Below are 27,618 nucleotides of genomic sequence, written 5' to 3' on the forward strand. Positions count from 1 at the left end.
TCATGGTTGAGTAACTTCCTTGAAGTCCTTATATGCTAAGTCCAACATCTCACAACATTTATACTGATTTTCACCTCTGTGTATGGTCAATTTTTCTGTTCATTTGCATGTCTGCTTTTTTTTAATTGAAAACTGGACAATTTAGATAATATAGTGTAGCAACTCCTGTGTTTTGATGTGCCCCTCACAGGGTGTTTTTTGTTGTTTTTCTTAGTTTATACATTTGTTGTGTGACTTGCCTGGACTAATTCTGCAGAGTTTCTCTTCCATAGTGTGTTGACATTGATGTTTCTGCTCAGTTTTATTTTTTTCTCTTTTACGTTTATTTCTAAGGTTGGTTTTCTAAGGTTTTCACCAAGGTCAATATAGCTTAGAATTTAGTCAATGATTGATCAGATGTGGTAATTAGACACCTCAAGCCAGTAAGACTTCTACCCTTTCTTGATGGACCTGTGTCATCTAAATGGGTTGAAGAACATTCAAAATTCAGGCAATTTACAAGACTGCTCTGACTTTTGTTTTGCTGAGTTTTCTTGTGTCTCCTCTGCATCTCTGCAAGGCTTCCCTGGCTTTTGTTTTCCTGTGTCTCCTCTGCCTCTGTGCAAGGCTTCATGTTCCACCAGGGTTGAGTAGATGACTGGGGCTTTTGCCAGACTCTCCTGAACTGACACAGCCTTCCAGACCATAAGTGCATCGCCAAAGCCCACTATGGCTATCTGATTCCCTGGATCTCACTGCTAAACTTCCAGCAGGCTTTCTAATCAGTTGTTTGCTCAACAAGTCTTGCAGCCCAGGTAATTGTGATGTTGGCATTCCCAATCAACCTTTCTCCTTGGCCATGGGGTTTTGCTGGCACCACTCCTTACCAAGTCAGCCCCCTCTGGCAGCAAAGCTGCTGGTTTTCACATCTACGCAGCCCTGGCAGAACTATTCCCATGGAACTGGAGGAGAAGGATTGGGAATTTCCCCATGGTAACATGTCACAGACTCTCACTGTTGTTACCCAAGGTTTAATAGTTTTTCTTGAATAAATGCATTTTAATTTATGTATACCTGTGGTGGATTTCCAGGAATTTGAAATGGTTGTTTTTCACAATTGTGTCCAATTTCATCATTGTTTTTTGGGGAAGAGAATTTGCTGAATTCCTTACTCTGCCATTCCAGAAGTCACAATATAGCCCCATTTGTTTAAAACTTCATCCTTAAGCTCTATTCAAAGTTCTTTCCCCTGATCTCTGGAGCAGACTAGCTTGGTTGCCCTACAGCTCTAGAGACTTCCTTCTTCCCCTTTCTTTTCTAGGCTTTAGCTCCACTGGTGGCATTAGGGCAGGGAGGAGGTGGGAAGAAAAGGGCAAATTTTCTGACCCATTGGGCAAGGTTGTAGCCTCTCTCTGTTGTGCTGTTTCTCTGGCTAATCCACCCTGGCCCCAATAATGTATGCATGGCAGGCATCTATATGCTGACCTCTTAGGGGGTATATGTGGGAATTCTTGAAATACTCTTTTTTGGGGCCTGCCCATTGCCATTTTTTGGAATATCTGAATTAAGTCTAAAATCCACATTCAATAATTCAAATACTCAGGACCCACTATGTGCACAGGATCAGGCCAATTTGGCCCTAATGACAAGCCTACAACATGGCCCCTAGTCTTCATCTTCAAGTTGAGGAAAGTAAGTCTCAAACAGGTTAAGGGCTGGGCACAGCGGCTCATGCCTGTAACCTCAGCACCTTGGGTGGCTGATCAGGCAGATCACTTGAGGTCAGGAGTTTGAGACTAGCCTGGCCAACATGGTGAAACCCCGTCTCTAGTAAAAATACAAAAAATTAGCCAGGCATCATGGCACACGCCTCTAGTCCCAGCTACTCAGGGGGATGAGGCAGGAGAAACACTTGAACCTGGAAGGCAGAGGTTGCAGTGAGCTGAGATCGCGCCACTGCACTCTAGGATGGGCGACAGAGCAAGACTCCATTTCAAAAAACCAACCAACCAAACAAACAAAAAAACCCCAAAAAAACAGGTTAAGTAATTTGTCTAAGATCATCAGTCCTAACAAGGAGTCCACATTACTCCAAAGCCTGTGCCCTTAGACTCAAAGTTTTGTCTCCAGATTAAATATTGGGAGTAATTACAGCTCCTGCTTTTCTTCCTCTCAGGTCAGGTTTCGTCCAATACAGTGGAAGACTGGTTCCTCCTCAACTTATTTCATTCTCATCCCTTCGACAATTAAAACACTGTTTCTAGAGTCACACTGACCCAAGTTTGAATCCCAGTTGTTCTACTTTTGCTTCTATGTGGCCATGGGCAAGTAACTAAACCTCACTGAATCTCAGTGTCTTCATCTGTAAAATGGTTTAATATATTAATATTAGTCTGATTTTATTAGGTAGGGCTGTGTAAAAAACAATCCTAAATCTCAGTGACTTATAACAGCAAAAGTTTATATGTCACTCATGTGACATCTCAGATGTGAGCTGCTTCACATCCCCTTTTTCTTCCAGGACCAAGGCTGAAAGAGCAGCCCCATCTGACACAGACTATTCTCATGAAAGGAAAAATTTCTCTGGTTGAAATACGTAATAACTGTTAATACTTCTGCTCAGAAAGACCCCCTGCTCCTATTTCATTGGCCAAAAGAAGATCATACAATCAAGCCTGACATCAGTGAGGCTGGAAAGAATGCTCCTCCTACAGGACGCACTGCAGTCGCATGGCAACGGCCGATGATGTGTAATCCTTAACTGGAAAAGCAACTTAATAGTTAGGAACAACAATGCCACCTACCAGAGAATAATAGTACCTTCCTTATGCATATGAGATTAAAATGAGGTGAGGCACATGCAATGCTTAACACAGTATTCTACACTTAATAAAAGGTTTGATAAATGTTAGATGCCATTATTATGATTACCACCTCCTGGTGCTGCTGAAAATTTTTCTCTTCACCGTACTGGGCTAAACCTCACCTGAGAGCAAGAAAAGCAGGAGCTGTAATTACTTCTAATATTTAATTTGGAGACAATAAAGCTTTGAGTCTACGGGGAACAGGCTTTGGAGTAATGTGGACTCCTTATTAGGACAGATGATCTTAAGTTACTTAAACTGTTTGAACCTTACTTTCCTCAACTGAAAGATTTGAGACTTGGAACTGTGTTGTAGGCTTGTCATTAGGGCCAAGTTAGCCCAATCCTGTACACATAGCGGGTGCTGAATATTTCAATTAGTGAATGTGGATTTTAGACTTATTTCAGATAGTCAATGAACTGTATGCATAACATAACCACAGTACTGCCTTTTCCATCCTTTGGGTCTCAGCTCAAATATCATCTTCTCAGAGAGACCTTCCCTGACCACCTGATTTAAAGTACCTCCCGTGCCTCCAGTCACTTTTCCCCGTTTTCTTGTCGTCAGAACTCTGGTAACGCCCTGAAATTGTCTTGTCCATTCACTGTTATGTAATATCTGTCTCGGCCACTAGAAAGTAAGCGCCATGCAATCCGGATCACGTTTTCTTATTTCCACCTTCTGCCATGGACCTCTGGCATTCTCGTCTGTAAAACTTAGGGGAGATGGTGAGGAAAGGGAGAAACACGAGGTCTAACCGGTCCACCCGGGTCTCAAGCCCCGCCCAACTCAGGCCTCGCGTTCCTTCCAGGCTGGGCACCGCCTTTGGTCACCCACGTGAACCGCAGTAAGGCCCCGCCCTTTGTGGATGTGGCCTTTCACGTTATACCGGCGGCGTGCGGGCCGTCCACCGGCGGCGAGTCACGTCACACGCACGCAGGCCCTGCGCCGCGCCTGTTCTCGCCGCGGGCGGAAAAGGGGCGTGGCCATGCGCGAGGACCCCGTAGCCGCCGGCGCCACCGCCTGAGTCGCCTGCAGGTGGCTGTTCGCGTCTCCCTGCCGTGCAGGCAGCTCGAAAGCCACTCTGTTGTGGGGTCCTCGCGCCCCTTCCACGTCTCCCGGAAGCGGTAGCAGGGCCCCGGCGGGTCGGGGAGGAGGTTTACTCAGCTTGCGCCCCCTCTGGGCCAGCCGCCGAGGGGGCGCGGTCCAGGACGGCGGCTAGGTCGTAGTGCAGCCTCTCCGGAGTCCTCAGGTGAGGCGGAGGCGAGGGCCCACTGGACGAGACGGGGGTGTTAACGGTCCTAGGAGCGGGGGCGCAGTCCGTTCAGTGGAGACCCTGGTCTCTCCGTTTTCTTTCGGGTCGCGCTCGTCTTCGCCCTGTTAGGGGCTGAGGAGGGTAACTGGAGAGACTCCTTGGGCTTCAGCCGACGTCGTTTACTGCCCTCCTCTGTCTTCTTTTCTCCTGACCGCTGCCTGGCCTGGCCGTTCTTCCCGCACGGAACGAGATGGGTGGGGAGCAGAGTGGGGGTCTCTGCTCGCTTACCTGAGATTCCCCAAACTGACAGACCCCAGGGCTCTACGGACTGGGCCTGACCGACTGACCTCCAGCCTCCCTCCCTCTGTGCTGACGCCTGGCCTTCGAAGCAGGCTCTGCCGCAGCCCTTTGCAGACCCATCCCCATCCCACGCACTCTCTCTGCCCCTGGGCAGTGTCTGGGGAATTGACGGGTGCCTCTGAAGTCCTTTGTGTCTTTGAGATGTTTGCCCAGGGCCCATCTAAGTATTTAATTAGGTAATCGACATTAATTGCAACATTAGTAGCAGTTGCATGGTATGTTTTAAAGCCCAATTAATTTTGAAATGGGAGGCAAGATATAAAGAATTAATGAGCGTGTTTTGATTTTCATTACTTTTTTTGTAGAGACAGGGTCTTGCCGTGTTGCCCAGGCTGGTCTCAAACTCCTGGCCTCAAGTGGTCCTCCCCCCTTGGCCTCCCAGTGTGTTGGGATTACAGGCGTGAGCCACAGTGCCTGGCCTGTATGGTGTTCTGTATGTTACAGAGCATTTCATCTCCATTTTCATTTGATTTTTTATAAACTCCGAAATACATAGGCATTTAATAGTCATATGTGTAAAGAACAGATTTAAAGGATGAGTTTCTTGAGGTTTTTTAGATTTTGAGCTGTATGGTATAGGGAGGCAAGGGTTAAAAGGTGGGTTTGGCACTAGGGTGACTTAGACTTGAGTATCTGAGCTGCTGTCTAAACTCTGGGATCTTTCTAAACCCTCTCCACATTTGCTTTAAAAAAAGGATATTGCTGTTTACCACATAACGTGGCTGTGAAAATTACATGTGATAAAAGATACATGTGTACAGCATCAGTCATATAAAAATTCCACTCAGCAGTATTTGTGAGTGCCTACTGTGTGCTGGACTCTGGGAATTCATTGGTGAGCAAAACAGACATAATCTTTATCCAGCCACTGCCCCCCTTTCCCCAAGAACAAGAAGCATGTTTAAAAAAAATACATAATTATAAAACATGAAGGGCTGTGAAGCAAAAGAATAGGGTATGTACAGATAATGATTGACCTAACTTAGCTGGAAAGGAGAACTCTGAAGCAAATGGCATTTGAGTGAAGACCAAGAACAAGAAAGTTAACCATGAAAGAGTTCTTGGCAAAAGGAACAACGTGCACATTCTAGAAATGGTTGTGGACTTTATTATAGAGCCGTTCTATATCTATATCTTCATCATTACTTTGATGTATTGTGGCACACAATAAGTACTCAAATATATGTATGGAATGAGTGGTTATGCAATTTTGGTTTTTATTCTGGACTTAGCTTAATGTGCACATGGTAGGTATTGAGTATTTGAATTATTGAACGTGTACTTTAGATAAATTATTTGCACACCTAAATTATATGTAATAGTGCTGCAGTTTAACATTAAGATAGCTTTTGTATTTAACGGAAACGTTTTTTCAAGTTTTAGCACTTTAAAACAAACTTCAGTGAATTTTATTTTTATTTGGTTGTACTGGAATTTTGCTATATTGGTTATTTGCTGTTTGAATGTTGTTTTAATTTGCTGCTGTAGCAAAGTACCACAGATTGATTGGCTGGGCCAATTTATTTTCTCTCAGTTCTGAAGACTTGAAGTCCAAGATCAAGTGCTTGCAGATGTCTGCCTTCTCCCTTTGTCCTTTCTGTATGCCTGTTTGTGTTGAAATTTCCTCCTGTTAGAAGGACATGCCAATTATATTTGATTAGGGCCCACCCTGACAACTCATGTTAATCATCCTTTTAGAGATCCTATCTCCAAGAACAGTCACATTCTGAGGTCTGGGGGTTAGGACTTAAATAAAGGAATTTGGAGGGATGCAGTTCAGCCCATAACAGATGCTTTTGCTACATTAAGATTTGCTCTTCTTTGAAATAGTAATAATAAAAACAGTAATTTATTATTACTTTGAAATAGTAATAATAAATAATAAAAATAGAAATAATAATAAAAACAGTAGTGGTAGTTGTAATAATGGTAATAGCAGCCACCAAAATGAGTGCTTATTATGTGCCAAGCATTTTGCAAAGTGTTTTTTATATATTATTTTATCATAAAACCATCCTATAAGGTAAGTACACTTCCCCCCCATTTTCTAGATAAGATTTCTCAGACTCATTTAAGTAGTTTGCTCAAGGTTACCTAGCTAGTAAAAGGTAGGGTTAGGATTTCAACCCGGGACTGCCTGACTCCAGAGTCTGGTCTTAACCATTTATCATACTCTGCCACTATGCCACACGGATCATTTTATGTCGTTTTTACAGGTTTGCCAATAGGATTATCCTGCTGCCATCATGTCTTGGTTTGTTGATCTTGCTGGAAAGGCAGAAGATCTTTTAAACCGAGTTGATCAAGGGGCTGCAACAGCTCTCAGTAGGAAAGACAACGCCAGCAACATATATAGCAAAAATACTGACTATACTGAACTTCACCAGCAAAATACAGATTTGACATATCAGACTTTACCTAAATCTACGTATATTTCATCAGCAGCTGATAACATTCGAAATCAAAAAGCCACCATCTTAGCTGGCACTGCAAATGTGAAAGTAGGATCTCGGACACCAGTAGAGGCCTCTCATCCTGTTGAAAATGCATCTGTTCCTAGGCCTTCATCCCATTTTGTGCGAAGAAAAAAGTCAGAACCTGATGATGAGCTGCTGTTTGATTTTCTTAATAGTTCACAGAAGGAGCCTACCGGGAGGGTGGAAATCAAAAAGGAAAAAGGCAAGACACCTGTCTTTCAGAGCTCTCAGACATCAAGTGTCAGTTCTGTGAACCCCAGTGTAACCACCATCAAAACCATTGAAGAAAATTCTTTTGGGAGCCAAACCCACGGTAGTTAATCAGTCCTCTATTTCTTTTAGAGTTAAGCAAATTGAATGTGTCATCATATGATCCGATGGTGTTTCTCATCTACTGTTATGGAATCTGTCTCCACTGGTGTAAGGGCAGACTCTCTGCAAATGTGTGGTGTAAACAAGGGAGACATCATTGACTACTATTAGTCAATAGACAGTTGTAGCAGGGACTTCATGTTGTCTGGAGGGCAACTTTACCCACTCAGCATCTAACAAAGTATTTCAAATTTGATTCTGTAAGACATTTTAAGATTGAAAAAAGAAAATTTTGAAATCTGAAAGAAAACGTGTCAGTTTGCATCGGGGACTATCCCAGTTGATATCTTTTTGTTACTAGGATTATAAAAATGACAGGAGGCTGTACTTCACGTATTTTCTGGGTTGTGTTTTTTGTGTGTTTTTCCCCCCACATGCTCCACAAATAAAGCTGAGAGACTGAACTTTGATCCAAGTTGAAGAGTTGAAGGCATTGACCTAGTAGTGAAGCAAGAGCTTAGAACTCTTGTTTTCAATTGTTTAATTCCCTCTGAGATTACCTCTACAAGTACACCTTCTTTCTTGTGAAATGAGATTAACGTGGTAAATGTGGCTAATTCAAGTACCTACTAACTGTTTTAAAATAGCTATAGGCTGGGCGTGGTGGCTTACGCCTGTAATCCGAGCACTTTGGAACGCTGAGGCAGGCAGAGCACTCGTGCCCAGGAGTTCGAGACCAGCCTAAACAACATAGCAAAACTTTGTCTCTACAAAAAATACAAAAATTAGCCAGGCATAGTGGTGCATGCCTGTAGTCTCAGCTACTTGGGAGGCTGAGGCGGGAGAATTGCTTGAGCTCAGGAGGTCGAGGTTGCAGTGAGCCGAGATTGTACCACTACACTCCAGCCTGGGCGGTAGAATGAGACGCTGTCTCCAAAGATAAAAATAGAAAAAAGGCAAAAAACTTCATAGTAGGTTCTTGCAGGGATTCTTTTGTTGTTTTGAGACAGGGTCTTGCTCTATCGCCCAGGCTTAAGTGCCGTGATGCTATCACAGCTCGCACTACCTTCGACCTCCCCAGGCTCAAGCGATCCTCCTGCCTCAGCCTCCTGAGTAGCTGGAACTATAGGTGCACACCACTGTGCCCAGCTAATTTTAAAAAATTATTTTTAATAGAGACAGTGTCTCACTGTGTTGCTCTGGCTGGTCTTGAGCTCAAGTGATCCTCCTACTTTGGCCTCCCACAGCGTTGGGATCATGGGCATGAGCTACCGTGGCCTGGCCACAGGGATTTTTTTTTTTTTTTTTTTTTTTTTTGAGACGGAGTCTCACTCTGTCACCCAGGCTGGAGTGCAGTGGCCTGATCTTGGCTCACTGCAAGCTCCACCTCCTGGGTTCATGCCATTCTCCTGCCTCAGCCTCCCAAGTAGCTGAGACTATAGGCGCCTGCCATCACGCCTGGCTAATTTTTTTTTTTTTTTTTTTTTTTTTGTATCTTTAGTAGAGACAGGGTTTCACTGTTAGCCAGGAGGCTCTTGATCTCCTGACCTTGTGATCCGCCTGCCTCGGCCTCCCAAAGTGCTGGGATTACAGGCGTGAGCCACTGTGCCTGGCCTTTTTTAATGTTTTTATTTTTTTATTTATTTGTTTTTTTGTGAGACGGAGTCTCGCTTTGTCGCCCAGGCTGGAGTGCAGTGACGTGATCTTAGCTCACTGCAACCTCCACCTCCTGGGTTCAAGCGATTCTCCCATTTCAGCCTCCCGAGTAGCTGGGACTATAGGTGTGCACCACCACCCTTGGCTAATTTTTGTATTTTTTGGTAGAGATAGGGTTTCATCATGTTGGCCAGGCTGGTCTTGAACTCCGGACCTCAAGTGATTTGCCCACCTTGGCCTCCCAAAGTGCTGAGATTACAGGCGTAAGCCACCACACCGGGCCAGGGATTCTTTATAGAGTTGATTATTGATGGGAGTTTGTCATGTTCTTGGATGTTATAGCTTCTTTCATTGTCTTGGCTGTTAGCGAATAAAATCTTTCTTGTATTTTCAAGACAAAAACTTGTATAGAAGAAGACGTTTTGGGTTGTGAAAATAGGATCAGGCAGTAGCAGTTGATTAATATGTTCACATATTCCAAAATTTCTTCTCAGCTATCTTTCAATTAATTACACAAAGAACCTACTAGGTGCAAGGATATGGAAGTGTCCAGTGGGTGAGCTAGACATGTAAACAGATAATTTACTTGTGGTCTAGTAAATGTAGCAATTAAGTATGGTAAAAGTGTTGTGGAAGTATGAAGGAGGAAGTAACTAATTGCCTAAGGTATTCAGAAAGGATTCACAGAGGGTCTGTATTTTTAGCTGGGTCTTAAAGAATGAACAGCATTCCATGCAGAGAGAACAGACTCTAAGAGGCTAGTAGAGTAGAAAACATTGTAACAAAGTTGGAAACACTGAGTGAGTTGGAGGGTGATGAAGAAGATGTAGCTAGCAAACAAAGTTGGGACCTGTTTGTGAAGGCCGTTGTGTCATACTGTTTATGCAATTAAACCCATTACTTCTATAGATCATTGTTAAAGATTGATTCCTGAACAACAGGCTTTAGAATCGCTTGTGTGTTGTTAATTTAAAAATGAATTATTGAGTGCCTTCCCAGGCTTCCTGAATCATTATTTTCTGGGGATGGAGCCAGGGCATCTGATTTTGTTGTTGTTGTTCTGTAGGTGGTTCTTAGCCAATAAAAGCTGAAAGTGGCTGCCATAGCCAGTGTGATGCTAGTAGAGATCTTTAAGTCAAGAGTTGACATAGCTTATTTTTGTACTTTTAAAGAAAGCAGCTTGCATTTAATTAGAAAGAATGGACCTAAAGGGAACCTCGTTGTCAGGGAAATGAATTAGAACTGGTTATAATACACAGGAGTTATAAAAATTGTTTCTCTTGGGTAGGACCTCTCAACCTTGAGACTTGGTGTTTTGGGCCAAATTAATTCAATAGTGTGGGAAGCCCTCCTGTTCTTTGTAGGATGTTTAGCAGCATCTCTGGCCTCTTAACCCATTAGGTGGTAGTAGCACCCCCAATTGTGACAACCAAGAATGTCTCCACAAATTGCCAAATGTCCCTTGCAGGGCAAAATCATCCCAGTTGAGAACCAATGTCCTGAGATGCCTAGAAGTGTGTAGAAATGGGATTGCCGAGCTGTAGGGTTTAACAATGTTCAGCTACACTAGTAATGCCAAAGTGGCTTTCTGCGGAGGTTGTGCCAATTTATACTCTAACCAGCTATGGTTAAGAACTTCTTTTGCTCCACATTTTCACCAACATTTTTTATTTTCAATTTGACTTTTTACTTGTTGCTGATCAGATTTGTCGTTGATATTATTTCCTTCATTACTAGTGTGGTTGAAGATCTTTTCAGATATTTGACTATTCAACTTTCATTTTCTGGAAGTGTCTACTCAAGTCTTTTTTATCAATTTTTTTCTGTTAGATTATTTGTCTTTTTTCTTCTTGATTCATAGACATTCTTTATATATTCTAAATTCTAAATTCTTTTCCTCCTCCAGTTTTACCTTGGTTTTTCCCCTCCCTTCTGTCTATGGTATCTCAATGAATAGAAGTTCTTAATGTAGATGGCATGTGGCTTGTGTTTTTTGTGTCTTGGAAAATCTTTCCTTACACTGAGATCATAAAGATATTTTTCTGTATTGTCTTCTATAGTGTGCGATAGGCATTCAATTCCCTTTTTTTTTTTTTTTTTGCCGTAGGGAAATCAGCTATTCTAGCATCATTTATTGAACAGAGTCTCTTGTCCCTACCAATTTGCAGTACCACCTGTCTTATATATCAAGTATTCATTAGTGTGTTTGTGGCCACTTAATTCTGTTTTATTGGTTTATTTGTGTATCCTTGTGCCAGTGCCGCCCTGTTTTAATTAATGTAGTTTTATGTGTCTTGATAACTGATAGGGTAGCTTCTTCTACCTTGTGGTCTTTCTTCAGAAATGTTTTGGCTATTCATGGACTTTTCCACTCCCGTATGCATTTTAGGATTTGCTTATCAAGTTTCACAGAAACTCTGTTGGTCTTTTTATTGGGAATTAATTGCTTCTATATAGACAGTTTGGTGAGAGTCAGCACTTTTGCTATATTGAGTTTTCTTATCCACCAATGGGGTATAATTTCAACATATTTTGTAGTGTCTTTCATTAAAATTTTATTGTTTTCTCCATAAAGATCTTATATACTTTATGTTAGATTTATTCCTAAGTAGTTTATATTTTTTGAAACAATTATATGTGGTATTCCTTAAAATGTTTTGCTTTGTTATTGCTGGTGTATTTTTTGTTGTTTTTTTGTGTGTACATACATAGCAATCTAGATAGCTCTTAATCTTCATGTTTTTCTGGACATAAATTTAGATTTTCAACAACACAATTATCTGTGTATAATGACAGTTTGTTTCTTCTTAGCCCTTTTATCTTTTAAAAAATCCTTTTCTTCATTGGCTAGGACTCAACAACCAGTTTTGTATCTTGTTCTTTGTCTTAGAGGGAATACTTTGTTTCACTAGGTATGATTTTACATTAGGTTTTTCATAGTTTTTTTATTTGGTTAAGGAAGTTCCCATAAATGTCTAGTTTGAGGTTTTATCATGTTGAATTTTAGCAATGTTTTTTCCTCTACCCTTGGAGATAATAATATAGTTTTTCTTCTTTAATATTAATATAGTATACAAATCAATTTATTTATTTTTAATCAATCAATTTATTTATTTTTAATCAATCAATTTATTTTTAATCAATCAATTTATTTATTTTTAATCAATTTATTTATTTTTAATAAATCAATTTATTTATTTTTAATAAATCAACTTATTTATTTTTAATAGAGATGGGGTCTTGGTGTGTTACCCAGGCTGGAATGTAGTGGCTATTCACATGTATGATCATAGTGCACTGCAGCCCCAAACTCCTGGCTCAAGTAATCCTCCCACTTCAGCCTCCCAACTCACTGGGATACAGGTGCACACCACTGCACCTAGCTCCAGCTCCAATTGATACTTTTAAATATAAAACCAAACTTAACTTTCAGTTTGCTAATATTCCCTTTAGGATTTTTGCATTTATTTAGTTAATTTAATTTTTATTTATTATTATTATTATTATTATTTTGAGACAGGATCTCACTCTGTCGCCCAGGTTGGAGTGCAGTGGTGGGATCTCAGCTCACTGCAGCCTCAATCTCCCAGGCTCAAGCAATCCTCCCACCTCAGCCTCAATAGTAACTGAGACTGCAGGCACACACCGCCATGCGTAGGTAATTTTGTTCATTTTTTGTAGAGACAAGGTCTCACTATATTGCCAGGCTAGTCTTGAACTCCTGAGCTGAAGCGATCCTCCTGTGTTGGCCTCCCAAAGTGCTAGGATTACAGGCATGAGCCACCACACCTAACCTTTTGCATTTATTCTATAAGCGAAATCGGCCTGCGATATTGTTAGGTTTTAGTATTACAGTTATATTAGGCTTATCAAATGAATTGGAAAGTGTTCCTTCTTTTTCTGTTGTGTTAATTAATTGGTGTAAGACTGAGATTATTTATTTCCTGAACGTTTGCTAGAACTCTGTGCTAAAACCATCAGGACCTGGGGTATTCTTACTGAAAGGTTTTAACTATTGATTCAGTCGGCTTTTCATTTCTTCTTGAATCTGTTTTTGGTAAGTTACATTTTTTTCCCCAAGAATTTGTCAATGTCATACACATTTTGAGGGGTTATACTTATTTAATTTCAGGAAAATAATGTAGGGGTCACAGCTGAAACTTTCAACGCAACCAAACATTAGTTATTCATACCAACCCTGCAAAAACCAATGCTTGATCATGCATACTGTGTGAAGAATATCAGTATCTGGCGTATATTGAATCCTTACCCTGTTTCTGGCACTGCATTAAATGCCTGCTTTTTAAAACAGCTTTAATGAAGTATAATTCACATGCAATAAATTGCACAATAAGTATTGTGCAATTGATAGATTTCAGTATCGTGTACATTTTAAAATTTGATGGCCTAATGTTGTTTATATCTGTCCCAGGGAACCACTTTTGGTTATGCCGATCCTCTCTAGTATGTTTATTTCCTCTTTTGTTAATTTTTGCTTTCTTTGGGTTTGTTCTGCTGTTTTTATAGTTTTTAAGATGGATATACAACTAATTAGTTTTCTTCCTTCCTGCCTTTCATCTTTAATGTAACCAAGGCTATAAATTTCCTTCAGAATACTGCCTTAGATATCATCCCACATTTGGATATATACTTAATTTATTTTTCGAATTTTAATATTTTATTTTTTATATTATTTAAAAATTTTTTGTAGAGACGAGTTCTCACTGTATTGCCCGGGCTGGTCTCCAACTCCTGGACTCAGGCAGTCCTTTCTCCTCGGCCTCCCAAAGTGCTGGGATTACAGGCGTGAGCCACCATGCCTGGCCTACTTCATTTCTTTTTAAAATCTTTATTTTAGAAATTTCAAACATACCAAAATAGAAAGTAATGACCTCCTATTATCCAACTACAATAATCACTCATGGCCATTCATGTTTCATTTATACCCTCCCATTTCCCATCGCTTTCTTCACCTGCACCCTCCGCACAATTAATTTGAAGCAAATCACAGATCTTATATCATTTTTTCTATAAACATTTCATTTTCTTACTCTAAAAATACTCTAAAAGCAAATGTTCACACCATTATCACCTTAAAAATGTAATAATTTCTTTCTTTTTTTTTTTTTTTTTTTTGAGACAAGGTCTCACCTTTCGCCCAGGCTGGAGTGCAGTGGTGCAGTCTCAGCTCATTGCAACCTCTGCCTCCCAGGTTCAAGCGATTCTCCTGCCTCAGCCTCCCAAGTAGCTGAGATTACAGGCACCCGCCACCATGCCCAGCTAATTTTTTGTATTTTTAGTAGAAACAGGGTTTCACTATGTTGGCCAGGCTGGTCTCAAACTCCTGACCTTGTGATCCACCTGCCTCAACCTCCCAAAGTGCTGGGATTACGGGCGTGAGCCACCACGCCCTGCCAACACTCCCATTTTTAAGTCAGGTCTTAGGTGCCCATTCCCTACCCCACTTGATTATTAGCTTTTTGTGGTTATTTTTTCTTTTAGGTAAAATGTACATATATTAAGATGCACACAAATCTTAGCTATATGACGAATGGCAATACCTGTGTAACCCACACCTTTACCGTGTTATAGATTTCCTTTGCCCCAGAAAGTTCCTCATGTTCCTTTCCAGTTAATCTCCTCACCCCGTCCCTGAAAGCACCCAGTGCTCTGATTTTTCTCTCCTTAGTTTTGTTTGTTCTAAAACTTCATATAAATTGAATCATATAGTATATATACTTTCTAATCTGGCTTCTTTTACTGAACTGTTAGTGAGATTCATCCATGTTACTGTTCTTTTTTTATTCTGTTTTATTATGTAGTACTCTATTATATGGCTGTACCACAGTTTATCTGTTCTCTTTTATGGACATTGGGTTTGTTTCCAGTTTTGGATTATTGTGAATAAAACTGCTATAAACATTTTTGTACTTGCTTTTTTGTGGGCACATGTTTTCATTTCTCTTGAATAAATACCTAGGAGTGGAATTGCTGGGTGAAACGGTAGCTGCATGTTTAATTTCATAAGAAATTGTAAAACCTTTTCCCCCAGTGATTGTACCATTTTATAGTCCCACCAGCAGTGAGAGGTCTAGTTGCTCTGCAGTGTCACCAACATTTGGTGTTTTTAATTTTAGCCATTCTAGGGGGTGTCTGTTGGTTCTCATTGTGATTTTAATTTGCATTTCCTTGATGACTAAAGATGTTCAGAACTTTTTCATTTGATTATTGATATTTGTTTATATAACCTTATAAAGTATCAAGTCTTTTACCCATATACTGATTGTTTTAGTCAGTTTTATTATTTAGATATATAGTTCATTTTCATCACATAATTTTTAGAGTAATTTAAAAGTATACTTGCATTATATTTAGTAACAAAAACAAGATTAATCTGAATTAATGTGTCTCTGTCTCTTTGGGTAAGACATGTTAGATTCCAGTTTGATTAAAAAAAAAAAAAAAAAACCTTGTAGTGACCTGTTATTACTCTTCTTGCCTTGAAACCTGCAGCTACTCTATTGTGCCTTCCCAATTTTTCAGTATTTGAGACTTCTCCTGGTTTTTTTTCCCAAAAGCATTTTGGAGACAAAAGGAAATCCAAACCCATTTTACCTGAACCCAACCACTCAAATGATCTCTGATGTTCTCCCCAGAACGGTGTTGTACTGTCTGTTGTCATTGATTCAGTGTATCCAGACTTGAGAATCCTTAGAGGTCCATATGCCCCATTTATGAGAATGAAATTTAATCAGAGGGAAGACTATTGAAAATTTGTTTATTTATTTATTTATTTTTTTGAGATGGAGTCTCGCTCTGTTGCCCAGGCTGGAGTGCAGTGGTGCAATCTTGGCTCACTGCAACACCTTTGGCCTCCCAGGCTCAAGTGATTCTCCTGCCTCAGCCTCCTGAGTAGCTGGCACTACAGGTGTGTGCCACCACACCTGGCTAATTTTTGTATTTTTGGTAGAGATGGGGTTTCACCGTGTTGGTCAGGCTGGTCTCAAACTCCTGACCTCAAGTGATCTGCCTGCCTCGGCCTCCCAAAGTGCTGGGATTACAGGCATGAGACACCGCGCCTAGCTGAGAATTTGTTTACTTTTTATGGTGTTTTAGCTGTAGCAGTCAACTTGAGCATCCTACCAAAGCAAGTTGTTAACGCATATGTGATGAACACGCCAATGTAACAAAAACGTATTCTTTTTTTTACAGAAGCTGCCAATAACTCAGATTCTAGCCATGAAGGTCAAGAGGAATCTTCAAAGGAAAATGTGTCATCAAATGCTGCCTGCCCTGACCACACCCCAACACCTAATGATGATGGCAAATCACATGAACTGTCTAACCTTCGACTGGAGAATCAGCTGCTGAGGAATGAAGTTCAGTCTTTAAATCAAGAAATGGCCTCGTTACTCCAAAGATCCAAAGAGACTCAAGAAGGTAGAGGCTTAAATTGTTCAGGATTAGGAATTTAACTTTTAAAAATAAACTTAAGGCCGGACGCAGTGGCTCGTGCCTGTAATCCCAGCACTTTGGGAGGCCGAGGCGGGCGCATTGCCTGAGGTCAGGAGTTCAAGACCAGTCTGGCCAACATGGTGAAACCCTGTGTCTACTAAAAATACAAAAAAATTAGTCGGGCGTGGTCGCAGGCACCTGTAATCCCAGCCACTCAGGAGGCTGAGGTTGCTTGAACCAGGGAGGTGGAGGTTGCAGTGAACCGAGATTGCGCTACTGCACTCTAGTCTGGGCAACAGAGCAAGACTCTGTCTCAAAAATAAATAAATAAAAATAAAATAATAAACTTAAAAACTTTAAACTGTTAGAAATATTTACATTTAAACTGTGAGAAATTAGATGCGACTTGTAAAATGATATTTTCATAGAAAAACTGCCCAGATTTGGAAATGGGACCAGTCATCCTCCCACCAACCCAAAACATAAGAGTATTCGCTTCTTTGGTCATCCTTTAAGAACCATGAAATTGAAGAACTGAGAGGAACAAACTAGTAGTAGTCTAGTTCATTCATTTATTCTGAACTTTCAAGGGAAGCTGTTCCATTAAACAAAGTAGTAGGCACTAATAGAGTTGCAGTATTGCTGCTCTAGGGCACATAAAATGTACATGGAATTCAGTTCAGTGCCCTTGGGAATTGTGCAGTGAGGTGGCCCTGGAGTAGAAAACCTCAAGTTCCTCAGAAATAGGTAATCGAGAAGGAAATAATCTCATTATGGAGGTAGTGACTGAGGAAGATGTGAATGTTATTGTAAGTGTGGCTGAGAAGAAAACAAGAGTGACCAAATTGCTGCCTTGGTTCCTGGGGCTAATTAGAAAGGAGTGAGGGGATGGTGGGAAAAGTTTTGCCAAGCCGTGGATAGAGTCTAGAAGAGAGGAAAGGGAAGATAGTTGAAGACTCACTAGGCTAGGCGTGGTGGCTCACGCCTGTAATCCCAACACTTTGGGAGGCCAAGGCGGGCGGATCACAAGGTCAGGAGTTCAAGACCAGTCTGGCCAACATGGTGAAACCTGTCTCTACTAAAAATACAAAAAAATTAGCTGGGCATGGTGGCGCGTGCCTGTTATTCCAGCTACTCAGGAGGCTGAGAGAGGAGAATTGCCTGAACCCAGACCCAGGACCCAGGAGGTGGAGGTTGCAGTGAGCCGAGATCGTGCCACTGCATTCCAGCCTGAGCTACAGAGCGAGACTCGTCTCAACAACAACAAAACAAAAACAAAGTACTCACTAGTCAGGCTGACTTTAGAAAAAGCTTTACTTTACCCAGACTAATTTAGACATAGAAATAGAGCTGTTTGGCCAGGCACGGTGACTCACGCCTGTAATCCCAGGGCTTTGGAAGGCTGAGATTGGAAAATTGCTGAAGCCAGGAGTTCAATAACAGCATGGGCAACAGAGTGAGACTCCTGGGCTACAAAAAACAATTTTTTTTTTGTTTTAAATTAGCTGAGTGTGGTGGTGTACACTTGTAGTCTGAGCTACTTTGGAGACTGAGGTGGGAGGATTGCTTGAGCCCAGGAGTTGGAGGTTGCAGTGAGTCATGGGCCATGATCATGCCACTGCACTCCAGCCGGGGCAACAGAGTGAGGCTCTGTCTCATGTTGTTGGGTTTTTTTTTTTTTCTTTAAGAAAGGTGTGTCTCACTGAAAAAAAAAAAAAAAAAGCTTTGAGACCCTATAAAGTTTGATTCAGTATTTAAAAAATGTTGTGGTGGCTAACTGCAATTACATATGGTATGTGAGGGTATGGAAATGCCATTGTATTCTGAAATAGAGCACTACTTTGCTCTTTTTGCATTGATTTCCTAGGTCAAAAGAATAACATCTTTTTGCAACAGTAATTGAAAGCAATAGATTCTTTTCTGTGTTTAGGTTTTGTTTTGTTCTTACTAGGGTGTACCTTTGATTTGGATTTGCATTCCTTCCCCTGTCACTAGCAGAACTTTACAAAATATACTCTGCTATCTATTAATACTAGTTTCGGCTCCCAGATGCTTTATCATATAGAAACAGCATTGTAGAAGAGCAGCTAGCTTCATGCCCCTTTCTAATCTATTAACTATAATCTAGCTGTGAATATTGCCCTTGAAAAGTGGATGACCCATTCGGGCAAAGAAAATTGAAGACGTGTAAGCTCCCAATTTTGTCAATAAGGAAAGTACTAAAGGCACTCAAAGTAGAAACTGTACGTGCTCTGAGAAAAATGTGTTTGGTTTTGCTTGTATAGAGAAATTTAAATTTTTTTATAGAATTAAACAAAGCAAGAGCAAGAGTTGAAAAGTGGAATGCTGACCATTCAAAGAGTGATCGAATGACTCGAGGACTCCGAGCCCAAGTAGATGACCTGACTGAAGCTGTGGCTGCAAAGGATTCCCAGCTGGCTGTACTGAAAGTGAGACTCCAGGAAGCTGACCAGCTACTGAGTACTCGCACAGAAGCATTAGAAGCCTTACAGAGTGAAAAATCACGGTAGGTGATTCTATGAATAATGAAAAAAATGAGCAAGTAATGGTAAACATTGTAGTGTATCCTCTTATGAAACTTAGCTTTCTTGGAAATTTACAAGAGGGAATATTTCTTTTGGTAGTGTTAGAAATGTGTATGATTAAAATGGATTCATTGGCTGGGCGTGGTGGCTCAAGCCTGTAATCCTAGCACTTTGGGAAGCTGAGGCAGGTGGATCACCTGAGGTTGGGAGTTTGAGACCAGCCTGACCAACATGGAGAAACCCCGTCTCTACTAAAAATACAGAAAAAAAATTAGCCGGGGGTGGTGGCACATGCCTGTAATCCCAGCTACTCAGGAGGCGAGGCAGCAGAATCACTTGAACCCAGGAGGTGGAGGTTGCAGTGAGCCGAGATTGTGCCATTGCACTCCAGCCTGGGCAAAAAGAGCAAAACTCCATCTCAACAACAACAACAACAACAACATAAAATGGATTCATTGTTTGAACCTTGAGATGCATTGTTAGCAAATTCTGAATTTAAAAGCATTTGTTGTGTCATTAATCTTTCATTATACGGTATGTACTTAATATTTGGATGCCTAAAAACGTAGATTATGTTCCATTAGAAAGGAAAGATTTATCTAAGAATATTTCAGTCAAATTATCTTTTTTGTGCTTGACTAAAGCTGATGCTCTAAAAATTATTCTGCCTTATCACTTGTACACTGTGGACATGAGTTATTTCACATGGTGCATTTTCCTTTAGAATAATACAGGATCAAAGTGAAGGTAACAGCCTGCAGAATCAAGCTCTGCAGACTCTTCAGGAGAGACTGCATGAAGCGGATGCCACTCTGAAGAGAGAGCAGGAGAGCTATAAACAGATGCAGGTTAGAATGAGAGACAGCAGATTCCTATTGTTACTTGGACACGGAAAAAATGACTTTATGCTGTTTCATAGCACATTAACTCTTTAATATAATTCTGCAGTGCATTTCAGAAAATTCTGTTTCTGTGACAAAAATCAGATATTTGAAAATTTAGCTTGATCCTTGCTAAATGTATTTAATTTTATGTGTTGAGAGACAATTAAAATAGTTAATGTGCATTAGAGATATACATCTTTTACTTAATTTTTGCAACAATCATTGTCATTATTTGATTAAATGCTAATGGTTGGGGGATCGTATTTGTTTTTTATTAATTTAAGCTTTTTCTGATTCCAGATTAATCTGGCTCATTTATTTCAGGAGAAAATTGTATGTAATATGTAAAGAGTTTTACTCTTAGATGAATATTTGCATTTAGTTCAGTCCCAGCCCTGTCTACACGTGGGAATCACCTGTGTGATACCTTGTGCTGCCTGAGCTCCATGTGCAGTCACATTCCATTGTATGAGGTAGGGCCTAGGTATTGACACTTTGGTTTTAGAAGGTTCACAGGTGTATCGAATGAGCAGTCAGGGTTGCAAACCACTGGTCTGGGCTAGCTTTTCAACAGGTGAAAGTAGTTCAGTCCTGAAAGTAAATATCAGGTAGTGTGTGTCTCTTAATTTTAACATAATATATCCAAAGTATTAATCATTTCAACATGTAGTCAATATTAAAAGTTATTAATGAGATATTTTACATTATTTTTTGAATACTGGTTCTTTAAAATATGGTGTAATTTACACTTATTTATTTACTTATTAAATTGGAAACAGTTGATCAGCTAGTATCAGACAAGACCTAGTATCCAAGTGACCAGGTTCACCTGGGAAATTTCTTAAAAAACAGATTCCCAGGCCCATCTTGAAAATGCCAGTTTAGTAAGCTTGGGAAAGGCCTTGGATGGCTATATTTTTAACAAACTTCCTAGTTGATTTTAATGCATTGCCATGTTTGGGAGTTACAACTTTACATTTCCTATACTTTAGCTCCTAACAAATTAAGAATTTTTTTCCCATCCCTACTATGTTGTTTGGCTGAGCTAATAAATCCCATAAGATATCTGAATGGATGGTTGTAAAATATGTTTCAAAGCTAAATGATATCATAATTATGATATAAAAATTTGTCACAGAGCGAGTTTGCTGCACGCCTTAATAAAGTGGAAATGGAACGTCAGAATTTAGCAGAAGCAATTACACTGGCAGAAAGAAAATACTCAGATGAGAAGAAGAGGGTTGATGAACTGCAGCAGCAAGTCAAGCTGTATAAGTTGAACTTGGAGTCCTCTAAGCAGGAATTAATTGACTACAAGCAAAAAGCTACTAGAATACTCCAAGTAAGCATGAAATGTACACTTTTGGATGTTAAGATGTGCAAGTTAACTGAAAGGCACTTTGAGACTGTGTAGATACTGTGTGAGGTGCTTTGTTCATGTTCGTCTGATTGGCTAGCTTTAGGTGCCTTACTCTACTTTAGAAATTTTATTAAAGGATGCAGTGTTTCTTGTTCCTACCACTTCTTTTAAAAAAAAAATTCATTCTGCCATGCCTAGTTCAGGTCTTCAACTTGTCACCTTACTCACTGTGATGATGTTAATGCTTGTTGTTGAGCAGCTGTTTATTCTTCCTTGTTGATCTCCTATTGAATTTTTGCAGCAGCTGCTTTAGGACTCATCCAGTTCTCAGAATTGCCTCACCCAGCTTGTTTTCCCCTCCTTCAGATCTAAGGTGACCTTACCCTCTACTTTACTAAGAAAGACTACAGTCATCTAATGTCGTTTTTGAATTCTCTTTCCTTTGTCCCTCAGAGGGAAAACATGTCCTTTCATTTTTTTCTAGGATCATTTTCCTGCCTGTGCATTGATTCCATCTCCCATCTCATGTGTAAGCCCTTTCTCCATAGATCTATGCCCTTCCTTCCTGTGTGTGCCTCTCTGCTGCTGCTGCCTTCTGGCTCAGCTTACTCAAGAGCACATGGTTATTTAGTGGAAAAATGAAGACTAGATCTCGGACTCCTGCCTAAGAGAAAAACAGTCTCTTTTAGCTTTGTGACCACTTTGCACTATTTCCCTATCTTCCTTTGTTTCAGTGTCATGCTTACCAGAATTGTTGTGTACGTGCTGTCTTCATTTCTGTAGAACTTGTTAACTCTTATCTCCTTCTTTTCCTACTACATGGCTGAAATTTCTTCTCAAAAGTATTTGATGACCTAAATAAATATTCTCTGTCCTTTTCTTAGTCTCCATACCTTGTATTTTGGTAGAACATTTGGCTCTGTTAACCCTCCCACTTTCTTGGAACTCCTGCCTTCTATGCTATTCACATCTCCTTGGCTCTCATTTTGTCCTCTTCTCCTGCTGTTTCTGTCTCTCTTGGGCCCTCTTCCCAATCTCCAAAGAGTCAGAGTCCTCCTAAGCTCTGTCCTGAACCCTCTTTCATTGTCCTTTCTTACCTTGCATTGCTGTATGCTGCCTCTGCTTCTAATAGCCGCCTGCATATGACTTCAAGCATGTTTCCAAGCCTGACCTCCTGACCTCAGTGCCCAGCTGCCTGCTGTGCAGGCATGGAGTGTTCAGCTCCCAGACCAAATTCTCCCTCATTCTTCTGTTTTGGTCAACGTTACTGCCATGTGGCAGTAAAGCTTGAAACCTCAGGGTCATTTTTGACTTTACCTTTTTTCTTTAGTCTCAAACTTCTAATGGCTATGAATACCTTTTTTTAATGCTACTTCCATGAAGTATCATATTGATCTCCTCCTCAAACTCTTCTAAGTACTTTTTTGTATCACCCTAATTTGTTAATTCATTGAAAAGTTACTTATTGAGCACCTAACTACTCACTAGGCACAGAGGATACAAAACTCAAAAGATGTGTCCTCTTCCTTTAAGAAAACATTCATCTTAGTGGAAAGAAACAGATAATTGATGTAATAAAGTTATTAATGCAGTACAATGGGAGCTTGAGAGAAGAATCCCTTAAAACTTGCCTGAGGCTGTCAAAGATCACTGGACTGGGGAGATGTGGTATAAAGAGAAACTTGAAAGATGAATAGGAAGACTCATGATAGGGAAGAGATTTCCGAGAGAACAACCTGTGCCAGAGCAAGGGGGCCAGAGAGAACATGGCATATTTAAGGGACTGTAGCTAGTTCCATACTGCTGGAACATAACGTCTTCAGAGATGGGAGGCAAAAGACTCATAAAGTTCAACGGCAGGCAGAAGCCATGGTCAGGTTTGAGTGTGAGAACTGTGGCAGCCTGATGAAAAGGTTAGGGGGATTTGGGCCTCTGTCTTGTTCATCGTTGTATCCCCAGCACAGTGCCTGGTACTCGGTACATTGTTGAAAACGTGGAAGTGATAAGGGGTGGCATCAATGGCATGTAGATGGTGAAGAGGTGATCATAAGAAATAATGAGGACCTGATCAAAGTTTGTGGCAGTGAGGATGGCAGGCAGGGGACAGCTAAGAGATATGTGGGAGATAGAATATATGACATGTGGGTATTTAACTGGAAGGATGGGGGAAAAAGGCAAATGGAATCTAGGATGACTGCAGGTTTTTGGTTTAAGTGTATGAATGATGTTTCCTTGTGTTAATAAAAGGGGAAACAGGAAAGAGAACAGGTTAGGGTTAAAGGAGAGTATGACGAATTACGGTAAGTATGCAAAATTGATGCAACATTGAGGTGACAATGTTAGAAAGGTAATTGGAAGTAAGTTGGGAGAGTAGGTAAGATTAGCCAAGAGTGATGTGTAACCTAACAGGGAGAAAGGCTGAGGTCTAAAAACACAGTCTTAAACATCAGCATTTACAAATTGGGCAAAAGGATAGCCTGCAAAAGAAAAATACTGAGAAGGTGAGTGGTCAGAGATTGGAGAGAACCAGGAGGAGACTGATGCCATCCAATGAAGCCAAGCAGAGGGAGAGTTTCAAGTGGTGCATGATCACCAACCACAGCAGGCGGCTCTGATGTGACAAGTCCCGAGCTAAATTCCTGGACTTGGCAACTAGGAGGTCCCTGGGGACCTCTCAACAGAGAGTTCCGGGGTGCGCTGGGAGCTGAAGACACGGAGGCAGGGTGCTTGACCATGGACACGAGGACAGTAGCTAGATGGAGGAATGAGGTTGGGAGGTTTCTGGTTTTTTATTTAAAAAAATCTTAAAATGTTATAAATGATCATGTTTATTATAGAAAATTTGAAGAATACAAAAGAAGTTTGAAGAAGGAAATGTAAATAACCCATAATCCTACCACCCAGAAAAGGAAAAATTATTTTTGATGGAGGAGAATGACTTTAAAATATTTTAATTTAACGTGAAAGCTGCTGGTCCTTGTTGTTCCTAGTCTAGAATTAGGACTTTATAAACTGGTCTTTGCATGTCAAATCTCTTCTTCAAACTCATCTTTTATCTCAGGGGTCAGAAAACATTGAGAGGGTCAAATAGTAAATATTGTAGGCTATGCTGGCTACCTGTAGTCTCCATCACATATTCTTTGTTTTTATTATTTATGATCCTTTTAAAATGTAAAAAAGAAATTTAGCTTGCAGGCTGTACAAAAACAGGCCCACGGACCATCATTTGTGAGCACCTTCTTCATAGCACTGCCAGGTTAGCCTCCTAAAATGCATCTCTAGTCATGTCACTTCTCTCTCTACTTTTTGGTAATTTGTTTTAGCCTGCCACATAATATTAAAACATTTTAGCCTGAGATCAGGAGCCCCTCCAAATTGGTCCTAAAATACTATCTGAGCTGCATCTCACATTATTTTCTTACAGACTTTCTGTGCTTTTGCATTTTTATGCTTTGCTCTCTGTTTTTCTCTGCACTTTAGAAAAGTCTACCCATATTTCAAGGCCAACATTTATGCTCTCTTAAAGTCTCCTCTTACCCAGAAGTGGTTTTTCCTCTCAGAACTCTGCAAGTAATCTGACCATATCCTTTTCTCTACTTGTGTTGATTGCCTTCTGCTGGATACTTGTAACTTCTCTTTTAGTTTGTAAGGCAGAGGGTACTATCTATAGAGAGAGACATTATCTTTATTGCACAGAACACTTAGCACCATTTACTTGTTGGGTAGAATGTGTTGGAAAATAAAAACTATGAGAAGAAAATGTGAGAAAAGTCTTGTTTGGCCAGGTGTGATGGCTCACTCCTGCAATCCCAGCACTTTGGGAGGCTGAGGCAGGAGAATTCCTGGAGGCCAGGAGTTCAAGACCGGCCTGGGCAACATAGCAAGACTGTATCTCAAATAAATAAACACAAATTTTTTTTAATTTTTTTTTTTTTTTTTTTTTAGATGGAGTCTGGCTTTGTCACCCAGGCTGGAGTGCAGTGGCACGATCTCAGCTCACTGCAAGCTCCGCCTCCCGGGTTCACACCATTCTCCTGCCTCAGCCTCCCTAGTAGCTGGGACTACAGGCACCTGCCACCATGCCTGGCTAATTTTTTTTGTATTTTTAGTAGAGACGGGGTTTCACCATATTAGCCAGGATGGTCTCGATCTCCTGACCTCGTGATCCGCCCGCCTCAGCCTCCCAAAGTGCTGGGATTACAGGCGTGAGCCACCGCACCCAGCTGGAAAAAAAAAAATCTTATTCATAACAAGTTTTCAACTTTACCATGATTGTGGGGCTAAAGTCCAAGGACGTTATACAGCAAGGCTCTGTTGTGTTTTTTATCCTTAGGGATTTAAGAAAATCTGTGGACTTTCTTTGATGGAGATAATGGAATTTTTTTTAGTGGGTTATTTTCTGTATAGTAGATGATATTCAATATACAAACTAATCTCTGCTTTGCTTAAACATATTTCTTCTTTTATAATAGTCTAAGGAAAAATTGATTAACAGCTTGAAAGAAGGCTCTGGTTTTGAAGGCCTAGATAGCAGCACTGCCAATAGCATGGAGCTGGAAGAACTTCGGCATGAGAAAGAGATGCAGAGGGAGGAAATACAGAAGCTGATGGGTCAGATACATCAGCTCAGATCCGAATTACAGGTAAGATTCATGGTGGTTCAGCTTAGTAGACACCATTTACCCTCAGGTGTTAACAGTTTGAGAGGTGATGGATTCTGTATTCTGGGGAAACAGCATTACTAAAGCGATAGGTTTCTCGCTTCTCTTCGCTTCTCTTCTCTTCCTTCTCCTCTTCCTCTTCTCTTCTTTCGGAGTCAGGATCTTGCTCTGTCTCCCAGCCTGGAGTGGTGTGATCATAGCTCACTGCAGCCTCGAACTCCTGGGCTCAAGCAGTCTTCCCGCCTCAGGCTCCCAAGTAGGTGGAACTACAGGCACATGCCATCACGCCCAGCTAATTTTTGTATTTTGTAGAGACAGGGTATCCCTGTGTTGTCCAAGCTGGTCCCAAACTCCTGGCCTCAAGTGATCGTCCCTCCTCAGCCTCCCAGAGTGCTGGGATTGCAGGGCTATTGCAGCCTGTGCTGGGCTAAAGTGGTAGGTTTCTTTCTTTCTTTCTTTCTTTCTTTCTTTCTTTCTTTCTTTCCTTTCTTTCCTTTCTCTCCTTTCTCTCCTTCCTTTCCTTCCTTTCTTTTCTTTCTTTCTTTCTTTTTTTTGAGATGGAGTCTTGCTCTGTTGCCCAGGCTGGAGTGCAGTGGCGTGATCTCGGCTCACTGCAACCTCCGCTCCACCTCCCAGGTTCCAGGGATTCTCCTGCCTCAGCCTCTTGAGTAGCTGGGATTACAGACGTGCGCCACCACACCTGGCTAATTTTTGTATTCTTAGTAGAGATGGGGTTTCACCATGTTGCCCAGGCTGGTCTTGAACTCCTGACCTCAAGTGATCCGCCCACCTCGGCCTCCCAAAGTGCTGAGATTAGAGACATGAGCCACCATGCCCGACCAGGTTTCTAATCCATAAGTTGACCATAAAGTTATGGTGATAAAAAACAGATTAATTCATTCAACAAATAGTTACCAAGTGCCTGCCATGTGCCTAGGTTTGGAGTTAGAACAGGGTCTTCATAATTATAGATCTTACATTCTAGTGGTTAAAAGCAAATCAGATTTGAGCTCCTCTTTGAAGCTGAGATGTTTTCTAATATTAGTATGGGCTCAGGGATGATCTTCTAATTACAGTTTTATCCTTATAATTTATAGTTTATGTATAATTACTGTATTTAAAAGTAAAGTTGGGCCATTTATTTTGCTTAAACTTCGGGGTCTTTGACATAAATATCATAGGAAGGAGTCTCTGAAGGTGAGAGAAGATAAAGTGCAGCATAACGAGCTTCCTTTTCTTAAAAGGAAGAAACTTCTTGTAAAGAATGTTCATCCATGCATTAACTCTGCACATTGTGAGACTTGTGAACTACAAAAGAAAGCGTGAAAGTTGTGAGAATAGGATACCTTGTCTAGAGCATAGACTTGAATAGCAGACAGACCTGGATAGATTCTGTCTTTGGTACTTAACAGATGCTGCTTCCACAAGGCACTTCATCTTGCGGAGCTTTAATTTTCTCATCTATAGAATGCAGGTAAACAAAGGTTCTCTTGACAATAAAGGATAATATATGAAGAGCCTAGCATTGTTTCTGACATGTAATAGACCCTCAGTTAAATAATAGCTGCTATTATTTCTGGGTTTATTGTTATTCATTAAAGTAGGAATTTTGTTTTTAATCTGTGAATTTGAATTCCAAAGAATTCAGTCCTGCAAACTTAGAAATTGGGTAGATGCTAAATTTACTCATATCTGTTCACGTCTTTTTGGTGAGATTATGAAAAATATTTGTTTTATTTAATATATCAGCATCATTAATGACATTGACCCATTTTCTTACCCTTCTCAAAATTTATGCAATGTATAATA

General features: G+C 40.6%; 1 protein-coding gene across 4 annotated transcripts in view; it reads left to right on the forward strand.

Moving 5' to 3' along the window:
* The first annotated feature begins 3,687 nt into the window (after nt 1–3,687).
* The window catches only part of GOLGA5 (golgin A5), a 45,635-nt gene continuing 21,704 nt past the window's right edge, over nt 3,688–27,618 (forward strand). The window contains exons 1-7 of one of the 4 annotated variants that reach the window (XM_019010191.4): nt 3,688–4,095; nt 6,675–7,248; nt 16,116–16,343; nt 18,666–18,885; nt 19,629–19,752; nt 20,927–21,130; nt 25,621–25,791. In XM_019010191.4, the coding sequence (XP_018865736.4) occupies nt 6,705–7,248; nt 16,116–16,343; nt 18,666–18,885; nt 19,629–19,752; nt 20,927–21,130; nt 25,621–25,791 (1,491 nt within the window). In that variant the 5' untranslated portion in view covers nt 3,688–4,095; nt 6,675–6,704. The remainder of the gene's footprint in view (nt 4,096–6,674; nt 7,249–16,115; nt 16,344–18,665; nt 18,886–19,628; nt 19,753–20,926; nt 21,131–25,620; nt 25,792–27,618) is intronic. The other 3 variants (XM_055361273.2, XM_055361272.2, XM_055361274.2) reach the window with 3 other exon arrangements.

This window comes from Gorilla gorilla, chromosome 15, assembly GCF_029281585.2.
Source record: "Gorilla gorilla gorilla isolate KB3781 chromosome 15, NHGRI_mGorGor1-v2.1_pri, whole genome shotgun sequence".
Taxonomy (NCBI): domain Eukaryota; kingdom Metazoa; phylum Chordata; class Mammalia; order Primates; family Hominidae; genus Gorilla; species Gorilla gorilla.